Raw genomic sequence first — 18,431 nt, 5'->3', positions numbered from 1 at the left:
GTGGGATCTGCGGACAGTGGGAAGCTAGGTAGTCATTCAAAAGGATGAAGTAGATCCATGTGTACTGACACGGGAAGATGCTGGTATTACCTACCTTTTGTGGAGTGAAAAAGGTTACAAAGCGACATGCACCGTGTGACCATTTTACGTCAAGGTGCCTGATGGCTGCGTGCGTTCGGGTGTGGGTGAGACGCACGGAAGCACGTTCATCACAGGGCTTACCACTGTCTGATGGTGGGATTTCAGGTGATTTTGTACCTGTTTCATTTCCATCTGTTATATTGAGCATATATAATTTTTAGAACCAGAAAGAGCTATTTTTGTTGAAATGGAAAGAGCAGACTCTCCCTTTGCTCTGTGTTCTCTCTTGATGACACCGTGCCTGACACCCACTACCTGCACTGGGGAAAACTGGGCTGGTGACAGGACTCGGGTTACAGGTGGTCTGTTGTGAGGATAAAATAATGTGAAAGCACAGCCTCGTTGCTCAATACTTGTGTCTTCCTTAAACGTAAGCTGACTGAAAACACTTTCCCCCTAAAAAAGGAAACACGGGGGGTGGAGTGGAGAAAGGCCAGGCCAGTGACTCACGTTGGAATCCTAAACCCACTTCGTATTATAGCTGAGCTCAGGGCTTCTGTGCGGGGCCGCTCTGCGGGCACCTTTCACGTGGCTGTGTGTGCGATCCGTGGACATTTAGGGCCGGTGCCGACTCCGCTGGGCAACGCGGTGGCCCTGGGGCTTCAGGCCCGGCCACGACGACACCAGCCTGTGTCCTCGTTTGTTCATGGGGGAAGGCGAGCGTTGACCTTGAGGGCTGCGTAAGGGTGGCCTAGATAGAGAAGCAGCACCGGGTGGGCCTCAGCTGGCAGTTCCCTCCTTGGAAGAGGCGTCCTCCAGGTGGACGGAAGGGTATTCTAGGCATGTGGAGACAGGAAGAGGTAAGGCTGCACATTTGGATGTAGAAAAGCAGCTGGTTTGCCCCTTGTTACAGGCGTGTGTTTTGATTATTTGTCTATGTTAAAATCAGTTTCTTTAAAAGGTCTGTAAGCTTAGTTTTTGGAACTGCCTTCACGGAGTTAAGCACGACCGCACAGAGGGCACACACGAGTCTAAGGCACAGATGTGGCACTGTTCCTCCTCCCTGCCACGAGAGGTGGCCAGCCTCCCTCGGGGGACCCCCTAGGTGGATACGGCTACCTGTGCACACTCGTGGGAGACCGCAGTCCATGCTAATACTGGACAACTTTCCGGGAAGCCCCCGGAATTACAGTGATATTTGGAAATGCTTTTCGCTGTTGCAGCCTCAGCTAGTTTCTTGTCCTTCAAAGCATGGATCTGACGATTTGTAACCCTAGACTTACGTGAATGAAACAGAAGGACCAATCAGAGGATGGGAGAGAAGGCCTCAGACCCCAGCAATACTATTCTTCTGACACTGGCCTCTAACAAAAGTGAAGAGATTCTAGCAAAAAATCAGAGTCTATTGCCAACAGATAAGAAACTCCCATGTTAAAATGGGCCAGATACTGCACTTGTTAGATATTGGTCATAATAGCCAGTACTTGTAGTATGTTTTACATTCCACAGGCCCTTGTCTAAGAAACTGACATACGTGGGCTCATTTAATCCTGACAGCTGTACTGCAGGAGGGAGAAACTGTTATCATTTCCTTGGCTTACCCTGACAGACAGGCGATTCTTTCATGTTACAAATTGGAGGGGTGTGTGTGTGGGGGGAGCGTGTAGCTGAAAAAGCGGAGGGGACTTGCCCACAGCTTCAGAGTTAATAAAGGAGCCCAGGTTTTCAGAACCTAGATCTTGAGCTCTTTCATCAGCTTAAGGGTCTGTGAGGTCTTTATGAACAAAATTTTGTTTTTAACTAGATGATAATCTTAAAAAACCACCACCCATAAAAACCTTTGGAAATGAAAACTTGCAATTCGAAAGCTGTTTTCATAGAACAGGCTTTGGCTTTTAAGTTGTACTTTTCAGTGTTCTTTTGTGTTAGCAGACATTTTTTCCTTTAAAAGGGCTCCACATTCAATCCTAAGTTGGGGAAACAGTGAGCTCTACCAGGCCCTTTTACTTGGCGATATGTATTTTTAAAGTCTCATTTTTTATTTGTATAGATTTCAGTCTGTTTCTGATAAGTTAACAACAACAACAAAACCTCTCCAGGTGATGTAACAAAAACTTGAGTCAAAAGCGGAGCTATGTGAGTGGGCCTGGGATGGTTGCTAACGAGTCACTCGATACAGATCAGAAACACGAGCTGCGGCTTTAAAGGTCTCGCACGGAGGCCGACAGGATCCTGCCAAACTGATCTTTCTTACGAGGTGCTCCTCTGAGCAAGCGCACATATCTCTAGGAGAGCCAGGCCAGCCGGGCCGTGGAGGCGCCAGGCACCACAGATGCCGGGGACAGTGCTTGGCGGTCGGGGGAGAAGCCGAAGCGTCTAGCGGCAGAAAGGCTTGGTAGAAGAAATGTTCACCTATCGAGGTCTGGGGGAGTCATTCTGGCTTATCCAGGAGTTAACTTGAATGTGATGCTAAACAGAGCAGCCTGTTTGTGGCCCATCAGACACACACTGTACACCTGCTTTAATAAAGAAAAGGGCGCACGGGCTAGAAGAATGTCCACGTTAAACGTAAAGATTAAATGCCTCTCTGGCTGGGAAGCCAATGCCGAGACTCCTTCCACGACGAGACTTCCTTCCCAGGTGTCAAGACCATACTGACTCGCTGTGTATGCGCTGATCTCTCTTTTTTTTTTTTTTTTCCCCCAAGACTGCTGAAAAGCACGCTTCTCTGGGGCGGTCCTCAGTTATCTGAGAGGCTGTGTTCTGGGCTATAATCGTCAGTTTGGCTCAAAACTGAGAAGGAGCTGGAAATTCCTTAAACGGCACTCTCAGAAAGCCTCTGCAGGGCCACAGCGGGCGCACGGGAAGTCAGTGCCATTTGCCTTGTAGCAGTTTAACGAAATGGCAAACAGGACCCAGGAAGAAACGAACCGTGCCACAGGCAGGAAACCCAAACCTGTAAACTCATGGCAAATGTCACTGCGTTCACAGGGAGAGGAAAACACCTTACGTGATTCTTCCTTGTATGTTAAAGATTTTATTTTTCAAACCTTTACAAGAATCGATTCCATTCAATAGACCTTTGTAAAATGCCACAGAAGCCAAGGGATGCAGGGTTAGCTATGTTCTGAAGAACTGACCCTCTCCAGGCCGAGCGAGTCTCCTTAGATTCCCCGGAAGTTACACAGAGGCAGTTCTATAAAGATGAAACCTTGAAAAAGCCAGCCTCTTCCCTATTTTTAGATTTGGGCCCGTTTTCCAATTTTCTGCTTTCACAAGAATGTTTAACCCTGACCTTTCTCTATTTAAAACAAACCAAAATCCATTTAAAGAATTAAAATGCAGGGAACAGCTCCTGTGGATGTGCCTCTTGACGTCCAAAGACGTCACCCAAACCCAGACACGCGCGCAGCAGACTCTGCCTGCTCAGGACACGCCGACGGGGAAGCCAAACGCCTCTCTGGGAGAAAGCGCCGCCCACGGTGTTTTGCAATTGTCATGAGCGTGCGAAGTACAGATGACTAAAAATGTGAACTAAATGGATGCCTGTAAATGGGTGTCTGCAATGGCCCTTCATAGATGGTAGATGCCCAAACGAGAAGGGCTGGTTTCAAGCTTGAAACACAAGCCTACAATCTCGCTCCTTCTCTCCCCATCACACTGTTATTTCAAACCAGAATGATGCCCATGAAAACAAAAGCTCATTTTCTTGACCTGTGCTGGAAGGCATATGCAGTTATAGGTCAGAGATCAACTTGACAGTTTTCACATGTCCCAACCTGGCGTCTTGTCTGTACAGGATATAAATAACCTGCTGATAGAGACTGGATATAAATAACCTGCTGATAGAAACTAAGTGTCCTCCTCAAATGACATAGCCAGTTTTTAGTTCATGGACCGTGCAGTTCAAATGAGATGATCAGTTTGCTTTTGTCACTGTGCCTGAGTCATGGTTAGGTCACTTGCAGGCCTCATGCAGAATTCAGAAACTGGATACAGGACTTAAGCCTCAAAAACGGAAGTGACGTCTTGAGAACATGCAGGAGGGTGCGGTGCGGGGGCTCCGAGGGCCCGGGCTCCGTGGGCTCGGTCAGCGGACGCCCGGCCTGGCCCTGAGCGCGGCTTCCAGTCTCTGTGGCTCCAGCGGGAGGGCGAGGGGGAGGCTGCTTGTCAGGGGGTCAGGGAGGTCCATGTGCTTCGCTCAGCCTCTGTGCTAAGTGTTCAACACATCCTGAATCTGTTTTCTGCCGGGGAGGATAGGTGTCAAGGTGCGCTGGTGTGGCGGTTATTTTAGATTTTTTACCATGTACGGACCTTGCAATCTGTAGCCAAGCTTTCTGTAATAATTCCTGGTGCCAACCCCTGTGAAGAAGCAGAAAAACAAAAGTCAGGAGAGTCTCTTACGAGGCATTGCTTTAGCAGCCCCCAAAAGCCAGCACACGAGCCCCTCGTGGCCGTCCTCCTCCCACTCTCATTCACAGACCCAAGTCCTTTCCAGGTCGAATCTCATTTGATTAAGTTTGGAACTGTAAAAACATTCTGAATTCAAGTTGCATTAGAACACAGAAACTGTATCTCAGAGCCTGTGCGTTTACAGTCCTGTGGGTACCGTGCAGCACGGCTTCAGGTGTCACAGGTGAATGGGAAGTGGTGCATCTAACGTGTGAGATGTCCACACTCCAAGTGAAGCCAGACAGCGTTACGGTTTCCTGGAAGGTGGAACGAGAGGTCAGGTACGGGAAGTGGAGTCTCCGCAGCCGCCGGCTGCCGGGGTGCCCTGACCAAGCGAAGTGTCAGTGCCACTCACTCATCCAGAGCAACGATTTTCACCAAACACTGTCAGTGACCTTAAATTAGTGCTACTTAATTGGCATTTCATTCACTTTATATATATTTTGGGGGGTATTAATCGGTATACTTATTTTGATATACAAGCTGTGTAAGTAGCAGGGGTTTATGTCAGTGTTATATCTGCGTCCATTTGAGGAACACTAGCTCGTTATGTCAATACTAAAGGTCCGTGAAGTTTTTTCTTTAAAAGGAATCATTATCCTAAATGGTGTCGCTATAATGAAACACGATCACATTTAAGAAGCTGAGTGAGCTCCTAGGAGGATAAAGCGTGGCTTATGTGGTATTATCTATACGAGTGGCTAAGAGAACTGGCTTTTTATCATTCAAAAGATATGGATTTAAGGTCTAGACCTGTCATTTTAAGGGCTGTAGCTTTGGCCAATTGCTTAATTATATTTTATCATCTATAATAACGTACCTATGTTTTAAGGATATTAAATATTAAATGAGATAGTCCTTGATATGTGCTTAGTCCGGAGTCTGGAAAAAGCCAATTCCTCCGGAACATGGGCGGCTGTTGTTGTGACTTTAGAGCTTTTCATGGTCTGATATCTGATTATATTTCTAGCTTCACTGCTTGCTACTATTCTCCCCTGAAACACTATGCTTCAGCCCCAGTGAAGATTTAACTTTTCTAAAAGCTCCCGGTGTGTCGGGCTCGGCCTGGCTTCCAGGCTTGGCTCATGCTGTGCCTTCTAGCAAACTGATCGAACCCAAGGACGGGGTCGTGGGAACCTCCGATCTGGAGCTCGTCGGGTCAGAAGCACAGTGACAGCCTAGACTTGCAACTGGCGTCTGAGGTGGGGTCAGTCCCGCGGGACCCACCTGTAACCCGTGGAGTCTGATGCCACCTCCAGGGAGACAGTGTCAGAACCGAGGCAATGGCAGGCCACCCGGCTGGTGGTGCAGAGCTGAGTGACGTGTGGAAAGCCCACACCTCCGGCGAAGTAGAGTTGCGGTTTTCGTGTGTGTCACGTAAAGGAAGACGCTGGCGTTTCTCTTTACCGTGCTCCTCGCTACGGCTTTCCTCACGGCGCACCGCGATTGCCGCTCGGCCTCCCCACGTGGTGGAGGCTCTATGTATCTTGTTCGTCACTCTGTATTCCTAGCGATCAGTACGTGCGTGAAATCAGATCACTGCTAGCCCCCGCCCCCCGCTCCAGTCTCGCCTAATTCTGTAGCCCAAACATTTACTATTTAGGAATAGGGTTTCCTACCGTGTTTTGTTTCCTACCTCTTTCAAAAAAATTTCAAGTATTCAGAAAATGGAACTGAAACTGATGTGATGAAGGTAACAGAACCGTGTCATGTGATAATAGGTCACTGGAGAATTTCCCTTTTAATCCAAGGATTACTGATATTCCGTCTTGCACAATTTCAACCTTGTCTTTGTGTTCTAATCATTACTTTTGTTCAACGCTGTGGCTTGGGGTAGAGCAGGGGGAAGAAAAAACATGAACAAATAATGGGTCAGGCAGCAGCTCAGACCTCCTGGATCCAGGAAGACATCTCACACCCCTCAGAGGGTACACCACTTTAACGTTTGCACTCTCTCCTAAAGTTCTATATCCGTAAGTGTGACCTATGACCCAGCAAGTACACTCCCAGAGTGAAAAGAGAAATGAATGCTTACAGCCAACAAAAGACACGTTACTTGTAACAGCCCAAACAGGAAATAACCCACATAGCTGTCAATAGTAGAATGGATAAATTGTGTACTTTCACACAACGCAATACGATACTGCAACAAAAAAAGAACTAGAGCTACCTGCAATGCCATGGATGAATCTCACAGACCTGATTTTGCATGAAAGAAACCAGATGTAAAAGATTTCATCAATGCAAAGTTCAGACAGCGGAAAAACTAATTTTACAGTGATAGAAGTCAGAATACTGGTTACATTTGGAAGATGATATGGACTGAAAGAGGGAACAAGGGAGTCTTCTGGAGTGCTGAAAAATGGTATATCTTGATCTGGATTAGAAGTTACATGGGAACATACACAGGCAAAACATTATTAAGTGGTATACTGAAAACGCTGTAATTTATTGCATGTACGTCCTAGCTCGATTTAAAAAAACTCAAGAGGGGGCACATCCATTTAATAGATGTTCAATGTGTTTTGAGAGCTCAACTTGTCCAAAGCATTCAGCAAAATAAGGAAAAAGGATGAGAGGCCGGTGGTTAGGAAATCATTACTGGAGTGATCACTCGATCACATAGATGCCTCTGAAGTCATTCGATGCAGTGCTTTCTATTTCTAGAATCCTGCATGCTAGAAACTATTTTTTTCATCCTCTTTCTCTGCACTTTAAAAGTTCACATTCAAACTAAACTATGCTCTGTGACATGACAGCATTCGTCAGAGGCACAGGCACCCTGAGATTAAAACGTGCTTTTCCTCGTCACCTACACGTACAGACTATAGCATAAATCTAAGAATTTTGAGCAGAGAAGTGACATGATTGACTTACATTTGAAAGAGATCACTCTGACTGCTATTTTGAGAACAGAATGAAAGCTCCAGGGGGGCAGAGAATTTTACCTGCAGAATTGCTAGCATCTGGAGCAATGCCTGCATATATTGAATACTCATTGAAATATCTGTTCGATGACTGAATAAGTGACCAAGGGCAGAAACAGGGAGACAAGTTAAGAAGCTATTGCAATAATCCAGATAGGAGATGGTGGTGGCTCAAAGCAGAGTCATGGTGGTGAAGAGTTGCTGGACCCTGGAAACATTTAAAGGCAGAGTCAAAAAAAGAATCTGTTGATGGATGTAGGGTGGGACACAAAGAGAGGGGCCCAAGATGCCTCTAAGGTTTTTGGCCTGAGTACAGGAATGGTTTAGAGAAAGAATGAACTGCCAGTTAGCGAGACTGAAAGGTGGTGAGAAGAGGGTGGGGGAGGAGGACATCAGGAGCTCGGCTTTGGCTGTGCTACGGGTGAAATGGCTCTTAGACATTCAAGTGGGGATGTTGAGGAATGTGTGATTCTGGAAGCCTTTCTTGCTCTTAGATGGTCTCTTTTCTTGGTGCTCTTTTGGAAAGAAATTTATTTTATCTTAATTGAAGGATAGTTGATTTATAATATTAGTTTCAGGAGTACAACACAGTGATTCAAAATTCTTATAGAGGGCTTCCCTGGTGGCGCAGTGGTTGAGAGTCCGCCTGCCGATTCAGGGGACGCGGGTTCGTGCCCCGGTCCGGGAGGATCCCACATGCCGCGGAGCGGCTGGGCCCGTGAGCCATGGCCACTGGGCCTTGCGCGTCCAGAGCCTGTGCTCCGCAATGGGAGAGGCCACAACAGTGAGAGGCCCGCGTAAAGAAAAAAAAAAAAAAAATTCTTATAGATTATACTCCATTTAAAGTGATGATAAAATACTGGCTCTACTCCTTGCTCTGTACAACATATCCTTGTAGCTTATTTTACACATAGCAGTTTGTGTCTCTTAATCCCCTACCCCTACCTGCCCTCTCCCCACTGGTGACCACTAGTTTGTTTTCCGTATCTGTGAGTCTGCTGGAAAGAAATTTCTGACTGGGGCAGTTGTCTTACGAGGGGAGTTGGCTGAGGAGGAAGCAGGTGGGTGGAGGCCGGCAGGGTGGGCAGCTGAAGACAACCGGGGTCCTTTCTGATACTGTTGAATCCACAGCTAACCAAGGCTGAAGCTGCTCTACCAAGGAAGCTGTTAGGAAATGTTTTCCGTTTGGTTTAAGCCATTTTGTTTTGGTACTTTCTTGTACTGTACTACTATACATAAGATAAACTTATCATTTTAACCATTGTTAAGTGTACAGTTTACTGGTATTAAGTACCTTCCCGCTCTTGTGCAACCACCACCACCATCCGTCTCCAGACGTAAAACTGAAACTCTGTACCTAGTGAACAACAGCTCTCTGTTCCCTCTCCCCCTGTCCCTGGCGACCCCCCCGCTCTACTTCCTGTCTCTATGGATTTGGTTACTCTAGGTACCTCGTGTAAGTGGAATCATTCCGTATTTGTCTTGTGGTGACTGGCTTATATCTTCAAGGTTCATCCATGTTGGGTTTAAACCATGTGATTTGAGTTCTGTGTTACTTGGAACTGAAAATGTTGTAACTGACATGTGAGCTTGAGGACAGGAAGAGATTAAACACGTGAGGTCAAGTCAGCACTTAAAACCGTAAATCAGGGTGGTAATTCTGACCATGCTGCTGTCCTGCTGGCAAGACCCAAGACAGAGCTCAGATTCCTCAGCCTGATTTTCACAAAGATTTTCACGTCCCGTCTGGTTCACCTCTAGTTCCTGCCACAACTGACCTCAGTCCTTATAGCCCGGCGTTACCAAACCAGGCATAATTTCACTAATCCACTGGCTTGGCCGCTGCCCCTTCAGCGCTGCGGCCCATGCCCCAGGGCACTCCCATTCATCCTTGAACCCTCACTCGGACACCACTTTCGCCAGGAGACCGCTGCACACACCTCCCCTCTCCACAGAGCCTGGCATTCATAACCCCCCCCTCCACGCTGGCGGGATCCTTTAGAGTTCTACTGTTTCAGCAGTCATGCTGTGCTTTATTTTACTTGCATGTCTAGCCCCCTTCCTGGAATGTAAGCCTTTTGAAGTCAATGACTTCTATCCTCAGGGCTTAGTACAGTGTCTGCATATAATCAACAGGCAATAAATGCTTGTAGATTTACTGTACTGTATTCAGTTATCATTATGTTGTGTATATATAAAGAAATGTGCTCCTGGGGGATGTATTTTTTTAAAAAAAAGAAAAGGAAGAAGAACTGGCCCTATGTTAGCTGCCAGGTAGTGGGAATGACTCAATGTAAAAGGGATGAAGGGTAGGGCTTCTTAATCTAGTTACAGATTTCCTACTTTGTTAGCTCACAGATGTAGAGGCAGCTCTCTGATTTATACTATTACCTCTAACTAATAACTTCCCCTAAAATTTTCAGAAATATTTTTGGATTTTAAAAAAATTGAAGTACAGTTCACTTACAATGTTACCTTAGTTTCCAGTGTATAGCGAAGTGATTCAGTTATGTGTGTTTGTGTGTGTGTGTGTATATATATGTATACATATATACACACACAAACACACACATACAAGACCTTGAATATAGTTCCTTGTGCGATACAGTAGGTCCTTGTTGGTTATCTATTTTACATATAATAGTATATATCTGTTAATCCCAACCTCCTAATTTATCCCTCCCCCCACTTGCCCCTTTGGTAACCGTAAGTCTGTTTTCTATGCCTGTGAGTCTATTTCTGTTTTGTAAGTAAGTTCATTTGTATCACTTTTTTAGATTCCACATATAAGTGATACCATATATTTGTCTTTCTCTTGCTCACTTAATATGATAATCTATAGGGTCCACTATGTAGCTGAAAATGGCATCATTTCACTCTTTATGGCCGTGTAGTATTCTATTGTGTGTGTGTGTGTGTGTGTCTCTGTGTGTGTGGGCATTACTTTGTGTCTTTTTATGGCTGAGTAATATTCCACTGTGCATATGTACCACATCTTCTTTATCCATTTATCTGTTGATAGACATTTAGGTTGCTTCCATGTCTCGGCTATTTTATCACTAAATAATGCTGCAATGAACACTGGGGTGCATGTATCTTTTCGAATTAGAGTTTTCTCTAGATATATGCCCAGGAGTGGGATTGCAGGATCATATGGTAACTCTATTTTTAGTTTTTTAATGTTCTCCATAGTGGCTGCACCAATTTACATTCCCACCAACAGTGTAGAAGGGTTCCCTTACTCCACACCCTCTCCAGCATTGATTATTTGTAGACTTTTAAATTATGGCCATTCTGACTGGTGTGAGGTTGGCTTTTTATACTTCTAATTTTACAAAATAGATGCCATTTCCCATGGGCTTAAAACAGTCTATTACAGAGAATTTCAAACATACAAAAGTAGAGACAGTGGTATACTGAACCTCTACAGACCCACTACCCAGCTTCAACGATTATCAACTCATCCATCAGACTTCTAACGCTTCTAGCTCTCTACCCGTGTGAAGTCACAAGACAGATTTAACGTTTTCTTTTGGTTCTGCTCAGCTCAGTCACTGGAGACATGTTTAATTCTCCTCTTTCAAGTAAAGATGATGGTAATCTTTACCATCATCTTTACTAGTTATTACCAGATTGAAGATGTGCAGCTGGTCAAAGAGCTTTACTTCCCCAAACATGCCACAACCTCCATCTGTCCACCATGAACAGCTGTAGAGGTGAGAGAGAAGCTGTTCCTTACACCTAACACAGGACTCAACACCCCAGGACAACCACAGAGTGCCATGTTCTGGAGTGCCCTGATTTCCTAAGTGTGCCAGTTAAAGGAACAGCTTTACTGGGGAACAACTCAGCATTCCTCAGTCAGCTTCGCACTGAGCATGCAGGCTCCTCAGGTTCTCTACTTTTGCCCTAATACAGGAGGTGGGCCCTGGAAACTACTACCACCTTGAGGAGAGGCGCTCAGGCTTTGCTATGAGCCTTTTGGAAGGAAAGGCATATCTTTCAAGCTCCTCTTCTTGTTTGCAGTAACATGCTGTAGCACTGAGATGAGAAGTCTACTTCTGGACCTTCAGGGAGGTCTTAAGTCTTTTGACCTCTAGCCAGTCTGGACTCCAACCTCTTACTTACATGACTAAACAGAAATATTCCCCACTTGTATTTCTCTGCACCTCTTGTTTCTTGAAAGAAAGATTCTTCCTTCGTTTCTACACTCTGCAGAACAGGCTGGCAAGAGTATTAGCATTCTCAGCCAGCTTAGAAGGGAACGTACCATCACCGGCATGGGTGGAGGCCACACTCGGCAGCCTTCTCCTCCTTGGTTAGTAGGGCTCCTACGGTCCTCGTCACAGTAACTTTCCTCTTGTTAGCCAGCCAAGGAAAAGCAATTACCTTTCACAGCTGACGTCAGCCAAGCTCCTGGACTGACGTGGGGAGCTGTGTCACAGGCTCCTGCCCTTGAGGACAGACACGCAGCGGGGCTGTACAAGTATCCGTGTTCTCTACCTGACTGCCTGCGTGCAATCCTGCCAATCCCTGGGCTGGGGGCTGAGCAGGAGTAATCTCTGCGCAGCAGTCCTCAGGGTGCCCTAGTGGCAGAGCCAACAGTTGTCAGTGGAGCAGTAAGGACGGGGAGGAGACGGGCAGTCCACATGCTTGCTTTATCCTCCAAGTTACTGAACCCACAACCTGAATCTACCTATACCATGGGGGCCTTTTTCCTACTCTTGGAGGCAGAATAAATATTTTTATCTTCACTACTTTTACCAGCTATGATGATGATGAAAGGAGAGAAAGTGAAAAAGAATACCTTGGAGCTTCCCTGGTGGCTCAGTGGTTAAGAATCCACCTGCCAATGCAGGGGACACGGGTTCGAGCCCTGGTCCAGGAAGATCCCACATGCCGCGGAGCAACTAAGCCCGTGCACAACTACTGAGCCTGCGCTCTAGAGCCTGCGAGCCACAACTACTGAGCCCATGTGCCACAACTGCTGAAGTCCGCACAGCTAGAGCCCGTGCTCCATAACACGAGAAGCCACCGCAATGAGAAGCCCGCGCATCGCAACGAAGAGTAGCCCCCGCTCGCGGCAACTAGAGAAAGCCTGAGCGCAGCAATGAGGACCCAAAGCAGCCATAAAACAAAAAACAAGTGTGGCGGAGGGGGGCTGGGGGAGGAAATCACAAAACCTTAAGATGAATCAAAGATGAAAATGGAAAAAACCTAGCTGTTTATTTAAATTCTACTGATTCTATATTAGAAAGTATGCAATCTATTTTAACACAAATTTAAAGGAAGCAGGCAAAAGGAGTAAACTAGTCAATGTGGTACCTGATTTGGCTGCGAAACTGCTTCTCCACCTTACTGCAGCCCTTTCTTTCTAAGGGGATAAATCCAACACCAGAGTAAAGCTTAGAAGGTGAAAATAAACACATTTTCCCTTTAAAAGAGAAAATAAGTCAGGAGCAGGAAATGAGCCTCAACTCAACCTAGGTTGTGGTTCTGACTAACTCCATCTCAAAACAAAAGAAGCAACAACTTTATAACTGAGCGATTGTGAAGTACAAAGCTAGAGGAAGACGACTCTTTTCTGAGCCCTTAAATACATGCCAGGCACGCATGCTGGATGCTCAACACACACCAACAAGACTGAGATTACTATCCTGGGAGGCATGAGAGTTTCAGAAAGGGTCATAACTCAAGGTCACATGGCTGGGAAGTAGAAGAACCATAATTCAGGGCCAGCTTGTCTCCACACCACGCAGAGTGTTCCCAAGGAGCCACGGTGCCTGTGTTGTGGGTGATGCCAGACCCTGCTTCCCCCACTCTGGCTTTAAATATATTGTTGGCTCTGATAACAGTACATCCATTTTTTATTAAAGCACAGAAAGGACATTTGACTTGTCTCGATTACATTACCTCCTCTATCTGTGTCTAGTTTCTCACTGTCCTTTGTTTGATAAATCACTAGATGAAACAAACATGGTGACCTTATTTCCATTTCACTAACAGAGCTCAGTAAGAAAAAATAATTACATAAAAGATTCTGATAACATAGGCAGGCAACACAAAACTGTGTTAAAAGATGTGGCTTACAAATGTGAGAACTATTGGGAAGGGGGATACTTTTAAATAACAACTTGATAAATGTGGTCACCCTTTTTAAAATGAAGAGAAATACAATGTAGAGTTTGGGGGGAAAAAAAAGCAACAAAGATGGAACAATGATGGAAACTAGACCCTAGAGGAGGAGACAAGTCAGGAGTATTTAAGCTTACAGAAAAGGTGACTTCAGGCTTGATTATGGCAGACTAAATGACCAGGATCAACTTTCCAGCTGAAGACAATTAAAAAATTTAGACAAAATTAAAAAATGCTTCCACTAGAAAAATATCAAAGATCTAACAGTTATTATCAGGCAGAGAATAAGGAGAAAACGTGAGCTTTGAGAAGGAAGTAGAGCCTTTTCTGCCTCAGTGGATGCCAACCCAGGAAGGTTGGCCAGATCCATAAAGGCAGGCCAGAGACAAGTAGGATGGGAGGAGTCACATGGCCACCAGAGGCAGAGAACCAGCTGCCAACACCCTGAATCTCACTCCCCTTCACAAAGGGCTATGCTACAAGGGAGGCGGGGGAGCAACCATCATCTAGGTCTTGAAGTATTCCTGAAAGCAAATCCTCTCATATAATGCTCAGCAAATAATAAAAATGAGGCACACTTGAGACGACGACATGATAAGAAATAAGAGACTTCAAGTCTGGAGTCCCTGCCGTTATTTGACATAGATTGTAGAAAAGTTATGCTTACTACATACATTGAGATGGATACTGAATTTAAGAAACGTTTAGAAGCAACAGGAAACTATAAAACATGATATAACAGAGTTGAAAAAGATGCCAGAAATCAGAGAATTGAAAGATAAAATAACAACTTAGGCATCAATGGATGAGTTTAATGGTAGATTAGACTTAATCAGTAAAGTGTAAGTTAAGTCAGAAGAAACTATCAACGACGAGGCATGGAGAAACAGAATAAGGGTGGGGGAAAGAGGGTATGAGACACAATGGATACAATGAATAGGTCTAACATGTTTAACTGGAGTCCTAGGATGAGGGGGAAGAGAATGGGATAAAATCAATATATGAGTCAGAGACTGAAAATTACATGGAACTAAAAAAAAAAACACCAATTAAAGAAACCCAAGGAAACCTAAGCAAGCTCAAGCAGAGGAAATGCATATCTAGAAACAATCATAGTAAAACTAGAGAATACAAAGACAATCTAAAAATAAAGATACTAAAAAAATCATAAAAGCAGTCAGAGGATATCTTCAAAGACAGACATCTGACTTCTTAACTGCATCATTAAAAGTCAGAAGACAGTGGAAAGACAGCTTCAACGTGCTGAAAAACAATAACTGCAAACCCAGAATTCTATACTCAGTGAAAACTTAAAGAATAAGCAAAATAAGATATTTCATACAATCAAAATTAGAATAATTTGCTACCAGCAGATTATTACTAAAATAAATTCTTTAGGTACAAAGAAAATACTTGCAAATTACCCAAATAAATTCTCATCAGTAGTAAAACAGATAAACTGTGCTATATCTACATCAGGGAATCCTATGTATCAATGAAAATGAATAAACTACCTTAGAGATTCAGCAAAGATTGAAGAACAAAGAAAGTGATAAATATACCAGTAAATATAAATGAATATGGACTGTATATAACAATAATTATAGTAGTAATAATAATAATGTCTTGTGGATTTTTTTTTTTCTTTTTGGTACGCAGGCCTCTCACTGCTGTGGCCTCTCCCGTTGCGGAGCACAGGCTCCGGATGCGCAGGCCCGGTGGCCATGGCCCACGGGCCCAGCCACTCCGCAGCACACGGGACCCTCCTGGACTGGGGCACAAACCCACGCCCCCCGCATCGGCAGGCAGACTCCCAACCACTGCGCCACCAGGGAAGCCCTGTCTTGTGGATTTTTGAAAAAATATATCTCACACACAGACACTTCAGAAAAGAGGACATCTAAATAGCCAACAAACATATGAAAAGGTAGTCAACTTCATTAGTCATCAGGGAATGTAAATTAAAACCACAAAGAAACACCACTGCATACACATCATACTGAACAACTGAAACTCTTATACATTCCTGGTGGGAGTGAAAACTGGTAGCCCTTTGGAAAACCACTCTGCAGACTCTTATAGTTGAACATATGTATTCCCTGAAATCCAGCAATGCCACCCCTAGGTATATATTCCACACAAACTTGTGTTTATGAGCCTTAAGATACACAAATAAGAATATTCATAAGGCCAAACTGGAAACTACCTAAATATCCAGCAAGAGTAAGACAGATAAATTGTGAGATATTTGAATAATGGAATCCAGCCTATCAATGAAAATGAATGGACACAGCCACACACAATGTGACCTCATCTCACAAACAATGTTGCACCAAAGTAGCCAGAACAACAACAACAATATACCAAAATGATCCCACTTATCTAAAATTAAAAACAACAAAACTAAACTATTTATAAATGATTCATAATTAGATAGTGGAATATAAAGAAACACACAGAAGAAAGTAGGAAAAAAGAGGCTACTGGGGAAGGAGGAAGGCAAGGAGAGGGGAGGGGATTACAATGGGGTGGGATCAACAGGGATGTTGGTTATGTTCCTGACCTAAGTTGGGAGCTGGTTAAACAATTCATTTTTTAACATCTAATCAACTTTGCTGTCTATTTGCTACAGTTTACTGCCAACTTTTAAAAATGAAAAAAAAAAATACAAATGAAAAAGAGAAGATAAGATTAAGTTATTTCAACTACATGAATGTTTCTTTAAATGGGGAAATAAATCAGTTCTTCATGCATATGGAAAATCAAATTAGAAAACTTGGGTTTAGTGATTCCAACTGGACAAAGAACATGAAATTTCTAATGTGACTTAATAGCGGAAGAAATCATTTAATCAAGTATTTATTGAGGATATACTAGGCGCCTGGAAATTAATGAGTTTTACCTCCTGGAATCTTCAAGAAAAGAAAAACTCTAGCCTAATAGACATTTTCATGTCTGAAGAAGGAAAATGAATTCGAAATCTGGAGGTTCATTCCTGTTCTTTGACATGACCTTTGTTAGGACACAGGGCTGTGCTTCATGGCTAGTTATGTGTTGGACTGAATTAAAATTGAGCCCACATCACATTCCTAAAGATGAACTTGAAAAAAGAGAAAATATGCTAAATCTATCCTTTGAAACTTAAATCTCTGATTTTTCTGATTAGATGCAAAAGATTGAGATAAGTCATGATCACTTAATAAAAAAAATCAGTGAAATAAAAACTTCAAAAAACTGTTTTAATTACTTTTGGGTTCAATTAATCAACTATTTACTGAGTGCCTGATATATGACTAGCAGCATTAATACAAGGCAAATGTATTCATTAGTTTCATTCATTTGCTACTGAAATGAGATTTTATTACATCTCATTGATCTCTTAGTAGGATGGCAATATTTCACTCTTCAACAATACACACTGGTATCAGAGTTGGGGAAAGGTTCTTCTTCTGAATGTTTGAAAATAAGCCAAATTAACTCAAGGACCCTAAATCTTTGAAAGAGCATTTTTTTCCCTGTTCTGTTAAAAAGAAACTCTTTAAGTTTACCCACATATGACCTTAGCTCTTCAAAGTAGTTGGTTATTGCAAGTCATTAACACAGCACATTAGTACATTTATTCTGCATCACCTTGGAAGATACAGAGAATATCTCAGGAGAAGAGATTCAACCAGTTACCCAGAAGCCTAAAGCTTCCCCTGTTCCTTCTGAAATGGGTACACCAAGATAACAAAGTAAAAATGAACAAAGAAAAAAAGCAGTAACTTATAAAGCACGTATAGAGACTCTAAATAGAAGCTACTGTGGTAACTTACAGTAGGGAGATACTTACAGTAGGGAGATGCTGGAGGGTTATCCTATAGCTCTTAGGTTTATTCTTCACAGGGAGTCTCACATAGGAGGGCCCACAGTCATCTAATTAAAAAATGAGTGGCTCTATTCCCACCAGTGCAGAATGTGTGCTATGTCACAGATCATTTTCACTACTTCATGTCTCAAATCATCAGTGTGTTTCTGTAGAAGTTAAAGACTGTCAGCGGTAACCTGGTAGAAGAGGGATCCTTTCTATTTATAGTCTTTAAAATAAAAAAAAAAAAGACTTTAAGAAGGAAAATGGTAGAGTAGAAAACGCTAGAGATCAGTCCCTCTACTGAAACAACCAGTAAGCTGGAAACAACAGTCAAAGCCAACTACATGGGGACACCAGAACCTGATAAGGCACTTACAGCAACCAGGGGAGTGCCTGAATGAAGGGAGAGGCCGCTGCCCTTTGCTAAGAGGGAAGCAGATGTGAACCACCTACCATCCCCCTCTCCCAGAGTGGCTAGCTGGAGCCAGGGTGGGCAGTAAGCGTATCTATTGTAAGATTTGAAGAGATATATTCCCTTACCACCTTTTAAAAAAAGATCCAGACATTTAAGGAAATCCCTGTCAGGTCGCAGGCTGATTGCAAAGAAAATGAAACAAGAAATTTTAGTGAGCACATGCAACAAAGAATACTGACTTTGTCAAAATAGCTTGAAAAAAATACAAGTGGATGACTGCAGCCCTCAAGAGCAATCCCCGAGGAGGGAGAGAATCTGACTTTTATAATTCTTGAGTACTTGCAGTTGTAAACAAAAAATTGCAAAGCATACCAAAAACAGGAAACTAAGACTCATTCACAAGAAAAAGAGAAGTTGACAGAAACTATGCCTGAGGAATCTTAGACACTGTGATTACTAGGCAAAGTCAACTGTCTTAATTATGCTCAAGGAGCTAAAGGAAATCATGTCAAAGAACTAAAGGAGCACAAACAACAAAAGCAGAAGTCAACAAGTGGGACTGCATCAAACT

At 43.7% G+C, this 18,431-nt stretch overlaps 1 protein-coding gene across 1 annotated transcript in view; it reads right to left on the bottom strand.

The window, feature by feature from the left end:
- Positions 1–3,095: 3,095 nt before the first annotated feature.
- ELP3 (elongator acetyltransferase complex subunit 3) overlaps positions 3,096–18,431 on the bottom strand; it is a 101,535-nt gene continuing 86,199 nt past the window's right edge. Inside the window, exon 15 of the mRNA XM_059071343.2 lies at positions 3,096–4,443. Within this exon, the coding sequence (XP_058927326.1) occupies positions 4,367–4,443 (77 nt within the window). The 3' untranslated portion in view covers positions 3,096–4,366. The remainder of the gene's footprint in view (positions 4,444–18,431) is intronic.

This window comes from Kogia breviceps, chromosome 8 (genome assembly GCF_026419965.1).
Source record: "Kogia breviceps isolate mKogBre1 chromosome 8, mKogBre1 haplotype 1, whole genome shotgun sequence".
Taxonomy (NCBI): domain Eukaryota; kingdom Metazoa; phylum Chordata; class Mammalia; order Artiodactyla; family Physeteridae; genus Kogia; species Kogia breviceps.
Note: the sequence above shows the minus strand (reverse complement) of the source record. Positions and strands in the feature narration are given on the sequence as shown.